This window comes from Buteo buteo, chromosome 17 (assembly GCF_964188355.1).
Source record: "Buteo buteo chromosome 17, bButBut1.hap1.1, whole genome shotgun sequence".
NCBI lineage: Eukaryota > Metazoa > Chordata > Aves > Accipitriformes > Accipitridae > Buteo > Buteo buteo.
This window is the reverse complement of record NC_134187.1, coordinates 20,883,121-20,898,020: the sequence shown is the minus strand read 5'-3', so window position 1 is coordinate 20,898,020 and position 14,900 is coordinate 20,883,121. Positions and strand designations below refer to the sequence as shown.

At 37.6% G+C, this 14,900-nt stretch overlaps 1 protein-coding gene across 1 annotated transcript in view; it reads left to right on the top strand.

The window, feature by feature from the left end:
* SNTG2 (syntrophin gamma 2) overlaps positions 1–6,474 on the top strand; it is a 308,015-nt gene extending 301,541 nt beyond the window's left edge. Inside the window, exon 17 of the mRNA XM_075049219.1 lies at positions 5,942–6,474. Coding sequence (XP_074905320.1) covers positions 5,942–6,073 — 132 coding nt within the window. The 3' untranslated portion in view covers positions 6,074–6,474. The remainder of the gene's footprint in view (positions 1–5,941) is intronic.
* The last annotated feature ends 8,426 nt before the right edge of the window (positions 6,475–14,900 follow it).

The window sequence follows — 14,900 nt, the reverse complement described above, 5'->3', positions numbered from 1 at the left end:
TCTCTCTTTACAGCAACATTAATCTCTAGCATCAATAAAAAACAATCTAGCTCTCAAGCCCTTCTGTATTTTTAGTAACATGTGTCTTCTCTTGCTGAAGTCTGGCAGTTTACTACTGAACATCTTGAGATCTTGAAAAACATTTGCAAGATGATGGTATATAAGAGTTAAGATTTTGCCTGTGTGATGGTGTTGGACAGTCTGATTGCGGTTGGAAATTTATTTTAATATTTGCTGGAATGGGTGAATTTAGTTGGCTGCTTTTAAACAAGCATGTCCAGAACAACTTTTCAGATGAGTTTCTTGTGCGTTACTAAAGTTTACATCTGCCAATGCCACATTTAAAGGTGTTTCAGATTTAGCAGTAGGTATTGGCATTTGGAATCACTCAAGCTGAAAGTGAAAAGCCATCTGACTCTTCCAGATCCCTGTAGAACACTGTTAAAAGACTTAAGTACAATTGATAGAGTTGCAATTAATGTGGCACTGAATGTTGGCATGATAGATCCAGTTCTTATGCTTGCAGGGTAAGAGCACCATTGTAGCTTTTCCTTCTGCTCTTTGTGTGGATGACAGTCACAAAGAGGAGGCCAAATAAAAGTTTATAGCTGAAGAAGCTTTCATACAATAGCTGATAATTTATCTTTGTGTGTTTATAACAGTCTTGACAAGCTGTGCAATACTAATACATTCGTTTTTCTCATCCATGATATAGCAACCAAGCCCTGGTATACTTGCTGAGATATAGAACTGAATTTAGAATTTCCCTTCCTGTTTTGACTTCCATGTGGACTGGAGCTAAAACCTAGATACCTTTATCTGTTCTTTTTTTACAAAAGATATGGTTATCATTTCGATCTGATTGAAATAATATGCTGAAGAATACAGTAGTAATAGTGCTCTTGTGAACAACTAATAAACACTGAGGCTTACCGGTGTCCTTAAAGAATTCATGAAATGCGCAGGGCACAATAACACTATCTGTCAGTGTCTCTATTATCTGCCTTTTATGTGATACAGGCTCATGTCTTGTTCAAATAGCGATTCAACAGCTCTCGGAAGTAATCAATAAAATTAAGTGTGTGCGTGGTAATGATGCAACAGGCCTGTCAAGCTCTTTATGATATGTAATAAATCTAGCTCTCATAGGTGGGTGGACAAAACAAGAACATATATTTTTCTTACTTGGCTGTGCACATGTAGTGATCGAGGTCAGTGCAGTGTGTGCATTTTTTATATTCTCAGTACCAGCAGGCAGTTTTGCAGTCTTTTCCTCCCACTGCTTTAATCCAATCTTTTATATTCTTGTCTTGCTGTCTTCCCTCTAGTGCCTTTGTTGTATTTAATCCACTTATTAGGATACATACAGTAAACTGAAATAGCTTTGGTTATTGAAATATTAGACATGCACAGATTCTTCTAAATACACCAAAAATAAACTGACAGTCTTAATTAAAGAAAAAACCAGTGATCACAGATAAGGCAAGCAAGCATAAGGGTGGTGTTACATGATGTAGACCAAATAAAATGATCAGTTACTCAGTCATCTGCCTGGCTGGGTATGGAGGGGAATGTTGCTTAAAAAAAAAAAAAAGAAAATTATTAGAGCAATGCACTCATTTGAAAGAAGCTTCATTGGTGGTTTTTTCTAGGAAAAATTCACATTACATTCTAAACCTGAGAAAGCCAGATTTCCACCCTTAAAACTATATTCAAGATAGTTTCTTGCTAAGAGACATATAGTGTCCATGTCCTCTGACTATGCAACATCTACATTTCCCCAAGCCAGAAGGCCATCCTTATCTTTTAGCAAATCCATGTTTCCAAACTAACCCCCCGTCCTCTTCCCCTTTCCCTGTTGTACTCTGCATGCAAGCTATATCCACCACCAGAACACCAGTTCTCTGAGCAACCTCTATCCTGAGCCTGCACAAATCCATACCCCAACTTTTGCTTTGGATTTCCTCAACACCTGCACCTGACTAGCCAGCCTCAGGATTGTGAAGGCAGCCAGCGCAGACATGAAACATCCTTCAAACACAAAGCACCACAGCCTAACACCCATTTGTGTTCTCCTGGGTCAAAAACTACTGTGATAAGCTGCATTTCTGGGAGCTTCTGGTGCACAAGGCCTCAGGCAAACCCCACCTCTCTGATACCACCATAGTGACCACATCTAACTGAGCCCTGCAAGAGGACACCTCCAGAGCTCTGGTCCTCTTTTATGATCCCAGATGATCGCTCAACCCTACAGACAACGTAAAATAGTGAAGATATGAGAGAACATGAGAGAAGCAAACCAGCTGGTGAACTGCATGAGGAGCTTACATGACACCTATTTGGCTACCCAGTTCTATAACAACTTCCAAAACTAGCACCACTCTTGAAAATAATCCCACTAACTGAGGGACTTGCAGTACTAACTGGAGAAAATACACTGTTGTCTTCACATAAAACATAGGTTTAGCAATACTGCTCCTCTTTCAACTGTATGTAGATTATCTTTTCTAGAAATAAGAGCATATTATTAGTATTCAAAAGATTGTTCACAACAGATTAGACAACTTCTCTCAGATATGCAGGAGGGACTACTGCAGTTTGATCTATACTCTGAACTCTGACAGAAACAGAGAGGACTCTGCAGTAGGGGCACTGGGAAGGACTGACTCCCAGTGATGAGACATTCCTGTCCTTGCTCTTTTCGTATCCCAAAACTATTCACATGTCGTTGTTAGAGCAACAAAATCCTGCCTACAATCTATGTTAGGTTACCTCTGATTGCTTATCTTGATAAACATGTATGGATTAGAAGTGCATAAAGCCAGAGCAGAGAAATGGAAAGCTTTCTGAAGGGCTCTCCTCTTAGTTCATTTGGCTGCATTTGGTCAGCATGTGGAATGTCAGAACCTGAGGTGAAATTGTTGGATGATTTCAGCTGATTTTGGAGCAAATCTATGATTAATGTGAGTGGGTTTCTATTTTAGAATATATTGGTTTTAAAGATGGTAATTCAGGAGATGTTAGCCCTTTACTTGAGCCAAGAACTGATATACTGAGGCCTGTATTATTTCATATTGAGTTGTATTTCATTAATACTCATGAGTGTGTACTTCATTTTAGTTTTATAAAATTTAGACAATAAGAGTTAAATAATGGCACTATTTTTTTCTGAAAGTGTTTATATTAATTTTTATTAATATTTACAGTAGACATCTACTGTCAATAAAATATGTTTTAAGAAACTTATTCCCATACTTGCTCCATAACTATCGATCAAAAGAGAAAAAGCAGGGGGTTTAATGCCAAAAAAAATCAGAATACAGATTACATGGGCTTAAATTCCTCAAAGGATTTTAACCAACATTTACACTTCATTTTTCTTTCACAACAAGATCTAATTTTGAGTACAAGGCCCAAATGATTACTTCAGCAACCAAATGCCAGTTATTAACAGTTACCTAAGTGCTTAGTTTGACATAAGTTCTCAAGAGATTTTCCTTCTTTTAGGATAATTATTTCTTAATTTGTTGACTAGCAAGTATGCAAAAGCAGAAGTTTGAGAGAGTTTTGCCTCTTCCCTCAATGTTATCTTATTTTCTCCTTATTTAACTAGGCATGAATGATAATAAATAGCACATTCTGCTTATTGGTTATATTGATTTGTGCCCCTCTTTTTTAATTAGATGTGTTTTGTGTTTGCTGTTCTTTATAATCTTGGAAGTGTTAGTTTGTAATTTGTACTAGATATTGAATTACAATAATCTGTTGTAAATTGCTTATTTCTTCAACAGTTAGCATCAAAAATGGCTACACATCGTTTCTGAATTCAGATTTTTTTTCTTGGAAAGCTGTAGGAAAAACAGTCAGCAATTCCAGAGAAGAATTTTTGAAGGGAGGGGAGAGTCATTCCATTTATGTTAACATATTCTCAAAGCTGTTTAATTGAGAAATTCTTGTGTTTCCAGGTTCTGGAAAGAGTTAAAATTTGTTTGTCTGATGGTGACCCACCCAAGACAAATTATTATACGCATCTAAAAATCTCTGCTTACATATTGTTTGCAGGACATAGGGGCTGAAAGCATTGTTCTCTTAGGCTTCTGTGTGCACTGAGCAAGCACTAGAAGGAGGACAGCTTGGTGCTGAAACTTTCTGTCTTCCAAGGCTACCATGTCTGAGAAGGTCTTTCCCTGTAGTTTTTGTGGATGTTTCATAGAGAATAAAGGCATTTGTAAGGCCTGTTACACCACAGGAAGAGCCTGTCTTGGGAGCTTGTTGAATATCATTCTGTAACTCTTATTGTCCAGTAATATTGCTTATTGTCACCTTATGCTGGAGAGAGCAGACAGTAACAGAAAATTAAATTTTTCTGGGAATAATAAATTTGCTTAGTGGAAAATAAAATCCCTGAGACAATGAACTATATGTGCCTGAGGTTGTAAAGAAACTGTGCACAGGTTTAAAAATCAGTAGAATGTCATCATCATGAAGTAGAGCCCTCGAATATTGTCGGGGTGTAATGGTTTCTTTCTGCCACTCCTTGTCTCTCCTTTCCTTTGCTGCTCCTTGCTTCTTACTCATTCCTTCTGCTCTGGTGCAGCTCCTCCATCAGTTGCGGTCCTTTTGGGGGTGTTACCTGCTCTGCCATGGAGCACCTCCTACTGCACTGGCCTTGCTGCCTTTTGGAGGAATTTACTGCTCTTTCTTAAATACATTTTCCCCTGAGGCGCCCCGGCCTTGTCTGTGGGGCTGAGCGGTGCCCTGGGGTGGGTGGGCTGGAACCGGCTGGAACCGGCTGTGTCTGGCTCAGGGCAGCCCCGGCTGCTCCTCACAGAGGCCGCCCGGCAGGTCCCCCCACTACCAAAAATTTCCCAGTTATGCCCAATATGGGGTCACAAAATCATGCCCCACAAATACTAGCGAACAATTTAAGACATTCATTAGTAGTAAAACCAGTCCTACCTAGTAAATACATGGCCTTTCATAGCAAAATGGTGTGATGGTGAGCTTTTCCAGAACAGTAACCTTGAATTCCAAATATTCTGTTTGAGGCAGTTTTGTCGAGAAGATACTGTAAAATACTGTGATAGGAAAAGCAGAAGTCCAGTGCTTTGCTTTTTGTTTAAAGGCAAGCGTATGGAGTGTGCCTCAATAAACTACTATGTAGCCAACATGTTATTGAAAACTCTTCTCTCCAAACCAAAAACTGTCCCAAATGTCCCCACAATATATTTCCCAGCTGCAGACTTTACAAATAGGAGTATCATGTAAATTGAATATGTTTCTTGTATTATATCTGTTGTCATTGTATCAGAATATCACTCCATTTCTGTCTGGGGAGATTGGGAAAAGGAATTTAACTTGTGCACAGAAGGTGAAATACATTCTAAAAAGTCAAGGGAATCTGTCAGCTGGTTAAGAGTAACTCTGCCTTTCTTTGTGAATTAAGGCATATGAATTTCATACCCAGCCATATTTCTATATGCAGGCTGTGGTGTGACTTTACCTTAGCTTCCACACTGCCCCTGGCCTCCCAGCTTGCTTATCTGACTCTCCTTCAGAGGCTGCCAAGTATGTGTCTTCCTCACCCTCCCCAGCTCTGACTTGACACCCCATCATCCTTTACTTATCAAATACTTTAAAATATCTCGAATATTTGAATGTTCTTGCAAGTTGAATGCTTTCATTGTCCAAGCTGAGTAAAAGGTAAACAATACAGTAGCACAGAGTAAAAACTAAATTGACATGCAGAACTGGCAGTGAACAAGGTACGGACATAGACCTTTTATTCTTAATACTTTTCACTTTACAGTTCCCTATAAAGATTCAAAGTCCATTGTTGTTTTCTGACTAGTCTGTTCTGTATTTATGTAAAATGTTTATAAACCTGAATATGAATTCACATTTTCTCTTCTTTTTTTTTTTCTTTTACTTCCTCTTTCAGGAACTGGAATTTCAGGATCTGACAGCAGTTTTACACTGTATTCACTCCTTTATAGCAGCAAAAGTGGCATCTGTGGATCCAGTATTCATAGACAGTCAGAGTATTGCAAGAAAATATATGTACAGTAACTGATATCAGATTATATGTCATGACTATGGAAAATAAATTATTTTCTTAAAGAAAGTAGTTATTTCATGCACAATATTGCAACTTTGTGATTTTATAAGAAGTCTATAGTTGTGTTATCTGTAACGTTAAGGGTTTACGTAATCCATTAAACATTTTGAATCTATGAGTTAACAAATATTAAGTCAAACTGAATCAGTTTGTCGTATTCAGCATTAATCTAAAATTCTAAGTGAGTATTCAATCAATAATATTTCTGGTGTCATTTTGATTTCTGCTCTCATGGTCATACATACATACTTCCCCTTATTAGATAGAAACTTGGAATATCATTTCATAGAATCATAGAATGGTTTGGGTTGGAAGGGACATTAAAGATCACCTAGTTCCAACTCCAGTGCCATGGGCAGGGACACCTTCCACTAGACCAGGTTGCTTAAAGCCCCATCCAACCTGGCCTTGAACACTTCCAGGGATGGGCTGTCCACAACCTCTCTGGGCAACCTGTTCCAGTGCCTCACCACCCTCACAGTAAACATTTTTTTTCCTTACATCTAATCTAAATCTACCCTCTTCCACTTTAAAGACATTACCCCTTGTCCTATTACTACATGCCCTTGTAAAAAGTCCCTCCTCATCTTTCCTGTAGTCTCCCTTTAGGTGCTGGAAGGCTACTCTAAGGAGTCCCTAGAGCCTTCTCTTCTGCAGGCTGAACAACCCCAACTCTCTCAGCCTGTCTTCATAGGAGAGGTGCTCCAGCCCTCTGATCATCTTTGTGGCCCTCCTCTGGACTCGCTCCAACAGGTCCATGTCCTTCTTATGTTGGGGGCCCCAGAGCTGAACACCGTATTGCAGGTGGGGTCTCACGAGAGCAGAGTAGCGGGGGAGAATCACCTCCTTTGACCTGCTGGACACACTTCTTTTGATGCAGCCTAGGATATGGTTGGCTTCCTGGGCTGCAAACACACATTGCCAGGTCATGGTGAGCTTCTCATCAACCAACACCCCCAAAAGTGTGTGTCCGAAATTTGGCCTCTAAGTCTGTTTTGAAAAGCACTGGGCACACAGACAATTTCTACAGCCTTCATTGTAGAAAAGAACCAATTATTGAAGACAAGTGCCATAGGAGTTGAACTTTTATCTTGCTTCTATATGTTTGAAAAATTATAGTTCCACAGTCCAGTTCTTTCATGGCCTGAGAGTTTAGGTCTGGCAAAATACTAAGTACTCTATTTCAGATCAAGGAAGAGAGTTAAGCGCACACTTGACTCTAAGCATATGAAGTAGCCCCAGTGTATGCACAATGTAATGTTAAGTATGTATTTAAATATCAGCTGAAGAGCTTTAGACTCTGCTAAGAAGCCTAACTATAGGCACCCAGTTTTAGAAAGCTTGCCATACGGTTTTCTTACCTATTAATAATGCGTCCATGAATCATTCATTTATTCATTCATAGATTGCCTTGACACTATCCTTTGATGTGATGCTCTGTATGGTTGAGAACAGCTTCTTTAATGACTGTTTTGTTTGGAGGAGGAGGTTCCCAGTATAGGGTGAACGTAACAAAAAGTAAAGATTTTTCTGGGCCATCTACCTTTTTTTTCCTACAACTCTAACCCTGGCTTATACACAAGTGAAGTGGGTTTTGTCCTTGCTAAGGAAATAATATGGTTCCACTTTTCACATATTCCTAACCTTCCTTCTGAAATCATCTTCTTATGTGCACAGATACTACTCCCTGCTACTGAGAGATTACATAAAAGGAAGATGTTTTAATCTTATGGCATATTCCCTGTAAATAATAATAAATATTGCAGGTTTCTGTGATAGAAGTCTCAGTTGTTCTCAAGTGCAGTTTTGAGGCAGCATCAGGTAATTTTTTTTTTCAAGAAAATAATCAAAAAATCAAGCAAGAACGATATCCTAAATCGATACAATGGATATGGAGCAAATTCATCAAAGTTCTCCCTGAATTTTAGGAGTCTAGTAAAGTGTCCTGCTAAAGTAAAAGCCTAAAGTTACTGTATCCTAAGGAAAAGAGGTAGGTGCCTTTAAAAGCTCTCAGGTGAGGAGTGTTTCTATGAACTTCAGTGCTTAAATTCAGTCAGAGGAGTTCCCCCTCTGAGGTCTAAAGGTAGTTAGCTGTCTTGGCAGACTGCATGGGGCCTCAGTCACTTACTTTAAATCGATGCTTATCTGTCCACCTAAAGCTTAGGCACAAAGAAAGTGCCTAAGGTAGGTGATTTGATCTTACCATAAGGATTACCTGTTGCCAAGTGTTATCCACAGAGAAATTCATTTGAGCAGTAGGGACTCTGTGTGGAATTCCAGTGTTGTTCATGGTTCTAATGTTGTTTGCAAGGAGGTATAGTAGGAGTGCTAATTCCTGCTAAAACAATATTTAGCAAAGTTGAGAAGTATTTTTATTAATTGTAAATAAAAATTTATAGCCATTATGGTATTTTTAAACAAATATCATGACAATTTGATATTTTTTTACAAAAAAAAAAAAATTGTCTTTCTCAAACATGCTTTTATTCCAAATGTTTCATTTCATTTTCAGCTTTCCATTTTATTTTCAGCTCTTTGTATTTACTGAGATTTTTACATTCACAAATTATAGCATTAAAATTAGAATAGCTTTCTTACAATCAATTCTCAGTTATTAGCATGAAGAATTATAAGTAACAGAGTGTCTGTAGGATGAAGAATGATGGAATTCCTTCAATTTTGTTTTTCTGCCATTTTCTCATAAATGTGGTTCAACACTAACATGGAACAGTAGAAAACTGTACCAGCTAGTACTGAACTGATATTACAGTCAGGCCTCTAGACTTAATGTTTTAAGTATCATGTGACTAAAAACACAGTATATCTTCCCAAATACTGTAAGTTAAAACTTAGAAGAAATTAAGCTTAGTTTATTAAATAATCTTTCATTTCTACCAAAAAGTTCTGCAATTGAAAATGAGCTTTATTAAATCTTTTTTTTTTTCTTTTTGCAAAAGCAGCTGGATATTGCACATTTTCATAGCCAGCTTCAGATTTTTTAATATGAAGTTGCTTATACTGATTTGAAGTAATTTTGTTACTTGTTTCATGGAATTTCTAAATTCTTTCAGTCTTTTGGTGAGCTATGTTCTCTACCATTTTTGCAAGACAGTAATTTTCTTCTGATGTGTCCAAATCAATCTCAAGGAATATTAGAGAAAAATTTCCAATAAATTCACCCTCTGGATTTTAGGGTCGTATTTTAGAAATAATTCTCCAAACATATTTTTAATGAGGAATCTGCAGATCCTTGTTAGGTCACTTGCTTTTCCCTTGCTTTCACATTCTGCAACAACCTCAAGGCAGGGACTGAAGGCCAGTCTTTTGAGGAAGTTGCCAGAGCCTGGGAAAAGCTAATGGACTGCTAGTTACTCAGCTGTTATATAGGTTGTATAGGACTTCCACAGTACCTTGCATTTCTTTGTAATTCTCTTGACAGGGTAATGTATACCTCATATGTGAAATGTTGTGCTTCCAGTTTGTTTGGTTGCTTATGTTCGTTTGTTACTTTTTTTTTTTTTTGTCAGTAAAGCATATTATTTTATCATTGCCTTGAGACTGTGTGTCATATAACATGTGTGGTTTTTTCCCCATCAAAGTTCTTGAGTGTTTGCACCACTTTTCAGCTCACTGAAGACCTCAGAATACTAGGATTCACAAATGGTAAATAGATCTGCTGGTGGGTAGGTACCTTTCACAGTTACCCATCAGGTATCACACACTGAGGCAGAGGAGAGTTGCTTTATGGTGACTGGGAAGTGTGAATGTCAAATACTTAACTGCTAATCAAAGCAGAAAACAAATGTTAATATGCTTTGTTTTGTACTTGTGATACATTAAGCTTTAGTCTTCCTACCTCATTATTTATTTGTGTATAGTTTTCCTTTATTTTTTCTAGGGAGACAAAGTGGTACCAGAATGGAATAAGGGGTAGGAGGAGAGAGGCATTTGCTACAGCAGAGCCATAAACAACAGGCTGGGGAAAGAAGCAGACAAAGGTAGAGTTAGAAAATTATGCACCATCACAAAATCAAGATAGCCACTTATGACTATAAACAGAGTGAAAACAGGATCATTTCTGTGTGTCCAGATTATCTTTATGTCTTTAAACTCAAAACTTGGTTAAAAGGCTAAAAATAGTCCCATTTACAAACATGATTTTGAACAAATGAGTAGTACTGTTGATTTAAATCAGAGCAAGACTCATCAGTGACATACAAATTGAGGAGTGGTACGGCATGGACTTGGTCACTGGACTTGAATCATACTGTTGATTTGTTAAAATAATTTCTGGCATTTTTTGCTCTACAGTGATTGAAATCTGCAGAAAAAATCCTGTGCACAGTTGAGGTAGAGTCAGCTCAGGACTGTTCCTAGTGAGTGGCTTCATTGTGCTACTCTGTTTAAAACACCAGAGCATTTCATAGAGGGGGTGTGGCCAAACCCTGCTAGATGGCCTCATTGATAGAAAACAGGCCCTGACAATTTTAGTTAGAAATGTAGATGTTGCCAGAGAGTCTCACTGACTTCAGTGGGGGCAGGGCCTCAGCCACTGTATCCGACCTATATTATTTAATTTTATTTTTGCTCATAATCATAAAGCATAGAATTATAATATTGAGGCTGTGCTGATCCAAAGCTCAAGTTCTGGAAATCTGACTTAATTCTTTTCACACTAGGATCTTAGAAAAAGTATTTCAAAGTGATTTGCACCCTTGAGCCAGTAGGCCTGAGGCTTAAACAAGAATTGGGGGGGCGGGGGGGGGAGGAAGGGGGGCGCTAAGCTCTGACAAACTTTGCAACCATAAATCTAAAATCCTGTCTTATATCTGAACTACATCAATTCATAAGTAACTTCAGAAAAGGCATGCCTTTTCCACAAAACCTTTAATGTGTAATCTGATCTTTGTAGTGGCATAAGGAGTATTTAAAAATGTCTGAATTTCTGTTCCATAAATGCTTCTACTAAAATACTGTCAGTATTTTATAATGCCTCCCCACCCACCTGAATATCTCCTCTATCACAATGTTCAAAGTTGGGGGAGGGTGGGGGGTGTAATGGCAATGCAGTTTTTCTGCTTTTCATTCACTGCTGTGGTTGATTTTTCATTTAATATAGTTTGCCCATGTCCTCCAGTAAGCTTTTGAGGGCAGAGAGGGTGAATGTTGGAAAGGAAACTGTTTCCTCCATGCTCTCATGAGGGGCGAAGAAGTCAGTGGTGATTTCTGTCCCTCTTTCCAATGCATGGGAAATGGACCAAACTGCACAAATGGAAGCAGGGGAGGGATGGGCAGACTGTGCAATCTTAAAAACCTCCTTTGCTTAGGCATGCAAGTTAAAAGTACCTATCAATTTTGGAATTTCATTGAGAAATCTTCTTTCAGTGTAGTTCTCTTACTTAAAATTGCTATTCACTGAGTTATGGCTGCTGAATAAGAAAATATTTCAAAGAAAATAATGTAAAATATATCATGTAATCATGTATTTTGTTTCTTAACCTGTGCTTCAAAACTGTTTAGGTACTTTTGTGTTGAAGCATGTAGAGAAGAGATTATCTTATGTGAAGTAAAAGACCTTGTAGTAAATATATCAGGAAGTACAAAAGGGATTTCTGTAGCATGCAAGATGAAATTGAAGATGTATATTAATCTGGTTCATCCAGAAAAACTCTACAAGTAAAAGCTTTTCATTAAATTTGAAGTTATTAAATTCCATGGACTTGAGCCAAAATCCACTGCTGTTTTAAGTCCCAGTGACTTAAACTGGACTTAACCTGAAAAATTACAAAAAGGTATACAATTTTAAATAATCCACAGGGGAAGAAAAACTCTTTCTTCTCTAATATGCCCTTGGTGCACAGTTGCCTACATTGTCAGTAAAAGCATTCATTCCTACAGAAAAAGCTGCTGACTTTTCAGTAAGGAATCAAACTATTTGGACTGAAAGCTGTAATCTTTTATTTGAAAAGGCTGCCATGGTGCCCTGTAAGAGCTGCAGTTATGCAGGTATTCAGACCTCTAGTCTAGATGTATTGCTCTTTTTTTCAGTGCAAAAACATGAACTATTGTGCAAGTCTACACTACATCAGAAGCTGTGAGTGGCAGAAGGGTCTCAGCTGCATAGATCTGTAGGATTGCCAGACAACCAAGCAGGGAAAGGAAGCTAAATGTAAGAAGAACTTTATTTTACTTTCCTGGTTACAAATTATTCTTGGAACGTTATTTCTGTTATATTTCTAGGCTAAGTAGCTGCCAGGTTTTTACATGTCTCTCAATTCTCGAACTATGATGGAAACATCACACTCGATGCTTATTAATGAATTAATGTAGAAATTAGGTGTCCAGTCTATGTTAATCAGCTGGTCTTAACTCTGTAATTGGTAGAAAGAGACTGGCAGTTCCAGGGCATGCTTTCCTTGCTCCTGCAATAGATGCCTAAAACCAGTGGATTGAATCACGTTCTGAAAAGGCAGTCATCTTTCTCCATTGACTAGCCTAGATTTTCCTATACTATAGCATGGTTTTGTGACAGCTCAATTTCCTATAGATAGCATTAGTGTCAAGATTTATATACCAATACAATAAAAAGTAGCAATCATGAGCAATGTTGGGGGATTATGAGAATAAAATAAAAGAATCCTGAAGTGAATGGAGTATAAATCAGAAGTTTGTCACCCCCTTAAACAGGCAGAGGGGCGAAGAAAAAGCCTTAGCCTATTTTTCCAGCTAGCAGTTACTACCTAGTGCTTAGTGGAAAATATTTCTAAAATGAGGCAGTAGAAATTGTATTAATTCATAGATGGGTTCTATGTCCCAGGGGATACTCTGATTCTTGGAACGTCAAGCTACTCATAAAAAAAAAAAAAATATTACAAGACATTCTACTGTGTCTTCAAGCACTTTGTTCAATTAACATTCAGAACTGAGCTAAATTACTGCCCTACAACATCCATAAGCAGAGTACATAATCAGCTCACTGTTTTCCTTTTGCATGGAAGCTGGACAAATATTCCCCAGCTGAGTTAATATGAATATTTAATTGGTTTTAAGGATAAAACTTACCCTGTGTTTTGAAGTAGAAATCCTGTACTGAACCAATGTGTTTAGTCAGATTATTTTATTGTTGGATAAAACTGGGAAAAAAAATGTTCCTTAAATGTTTCACACCAAGACTTAGAGAAGTGCTATGATTTGTATTTGTCTTGTACTCTAGCTATATTCAATACTGTGAAGAATTTTCAGAGTAAAGGTAGCAGTTTTTCCCATCTGCCTGCTACAGAAAAGCACAATGGCTTCAACAAAAGCCCCAGCACTTACTAGCACATATTGCATCCTGGTGTTCAAGATATACTAGTGCTGTCATAGAACTCAAATGGGGAAATGTATGCAGTCAAAGAGAAGCAGGAAGCTTAGTAACATCAAAACAGCTGCAGGGTTGAACGTCAAAGACATTTCTGGGCTTCAGTTCTTTGTGGCAGTTGATGATGTTTTTATCAGCATTTTTAGCATTATTACAGATTTATTTCTCCCCATCACCGGGATATTCGTAGCAGGATGAAAGGAAAAGGAATTAGATTCATAACCAAACTTGTATTTAGTTTGCCCTTCACCTTCCTTTGGATCAAGGCACTGAGCAGTTTCAATTAACTCACTCCATACGGTAAGTGAGAAGGTTGTTACAACAGCACCAAATTCTGAGTTCATGGTCATTTCAACTTACGCAGAGTTAACTTCTTCCCAGTCCTGCTGTTAAGCTCCCTGAGTTTATTTGCTTGTTGCTTTGTTTTGCACTTTAATTTTTTAGTTTTACTAAGATCTCAAAATACTCTGAAATGTTCTTTTGTTTCATTGCAATCTTTGTCATCCTAATTCTCTAAAGCCAAGTACTTCTAATGCTTTTTGTTGCTACATTAACCATTTCTATTCCCTAAATAATTTTTTCATTTCCTTTTAATCTCTTAATAAGTTTCTCACACGCTGTCTTTATATGCTGTGGAGAAAGATCTGCAATTGCAATCAGGAAATTACCCCAAAAAACATAGTTTTTTGAATGCTCGTATAAAAAGGATGTAAACAAGCTTTCTCTGCTTTAATCATTAAGATCTTTTACTGAGTTTCCTCTTGGAAAAACTTGCACCATACTTCATTCTTGTCTGGTATATTCTAGTAGGCACAGCAGTGCACTACGTCTTTTCCCTTGCTAATTAGTATACATCCCTCAACAATAGATGCCTTTTCATCAGCAGTAAATCCATTTATATGGCATACTGTCTTATGATTTTACTTAAATCTAGCTAAGAGGCATGTAGGTTTCCTGGGGTTTTTTTGCTTTCTCTATCTAAACAGCTTTGCCAACAATCATCAAGTGGTTCTTTACACTCAGAATTGCTTAGCTCCCTCCAAAGGAAATGTTCTCCTAATTTGATGTAACTGATATTTTGTTTCATAACAATACAGGCAAGTAGGCAAAGTATAGGTGTTACTTTTTTTAATTATTTTCAATATTCTTTTTAAGAAGCACAGTATTTTCTCTACCATCCACAGCTGTGCAACTTTTCCTGCAGTGCTTGCAAAAGTATTTTGGCTAAAAGCGCCTGTATGTTAAACTGTGTCTAATAGTGGGTCCCATTTTTCCTAATGCTTGCTGATCAATTGCTTCAATTTTGTTGGTGCATCTTTATCTGCGATATACACTACCTTTTGATTTATCATACCACTTCACATTTTTTTCACGGTCATTTTACTGAAAGATTATGTTGTGTTCATTCATCATAGGTCTTTC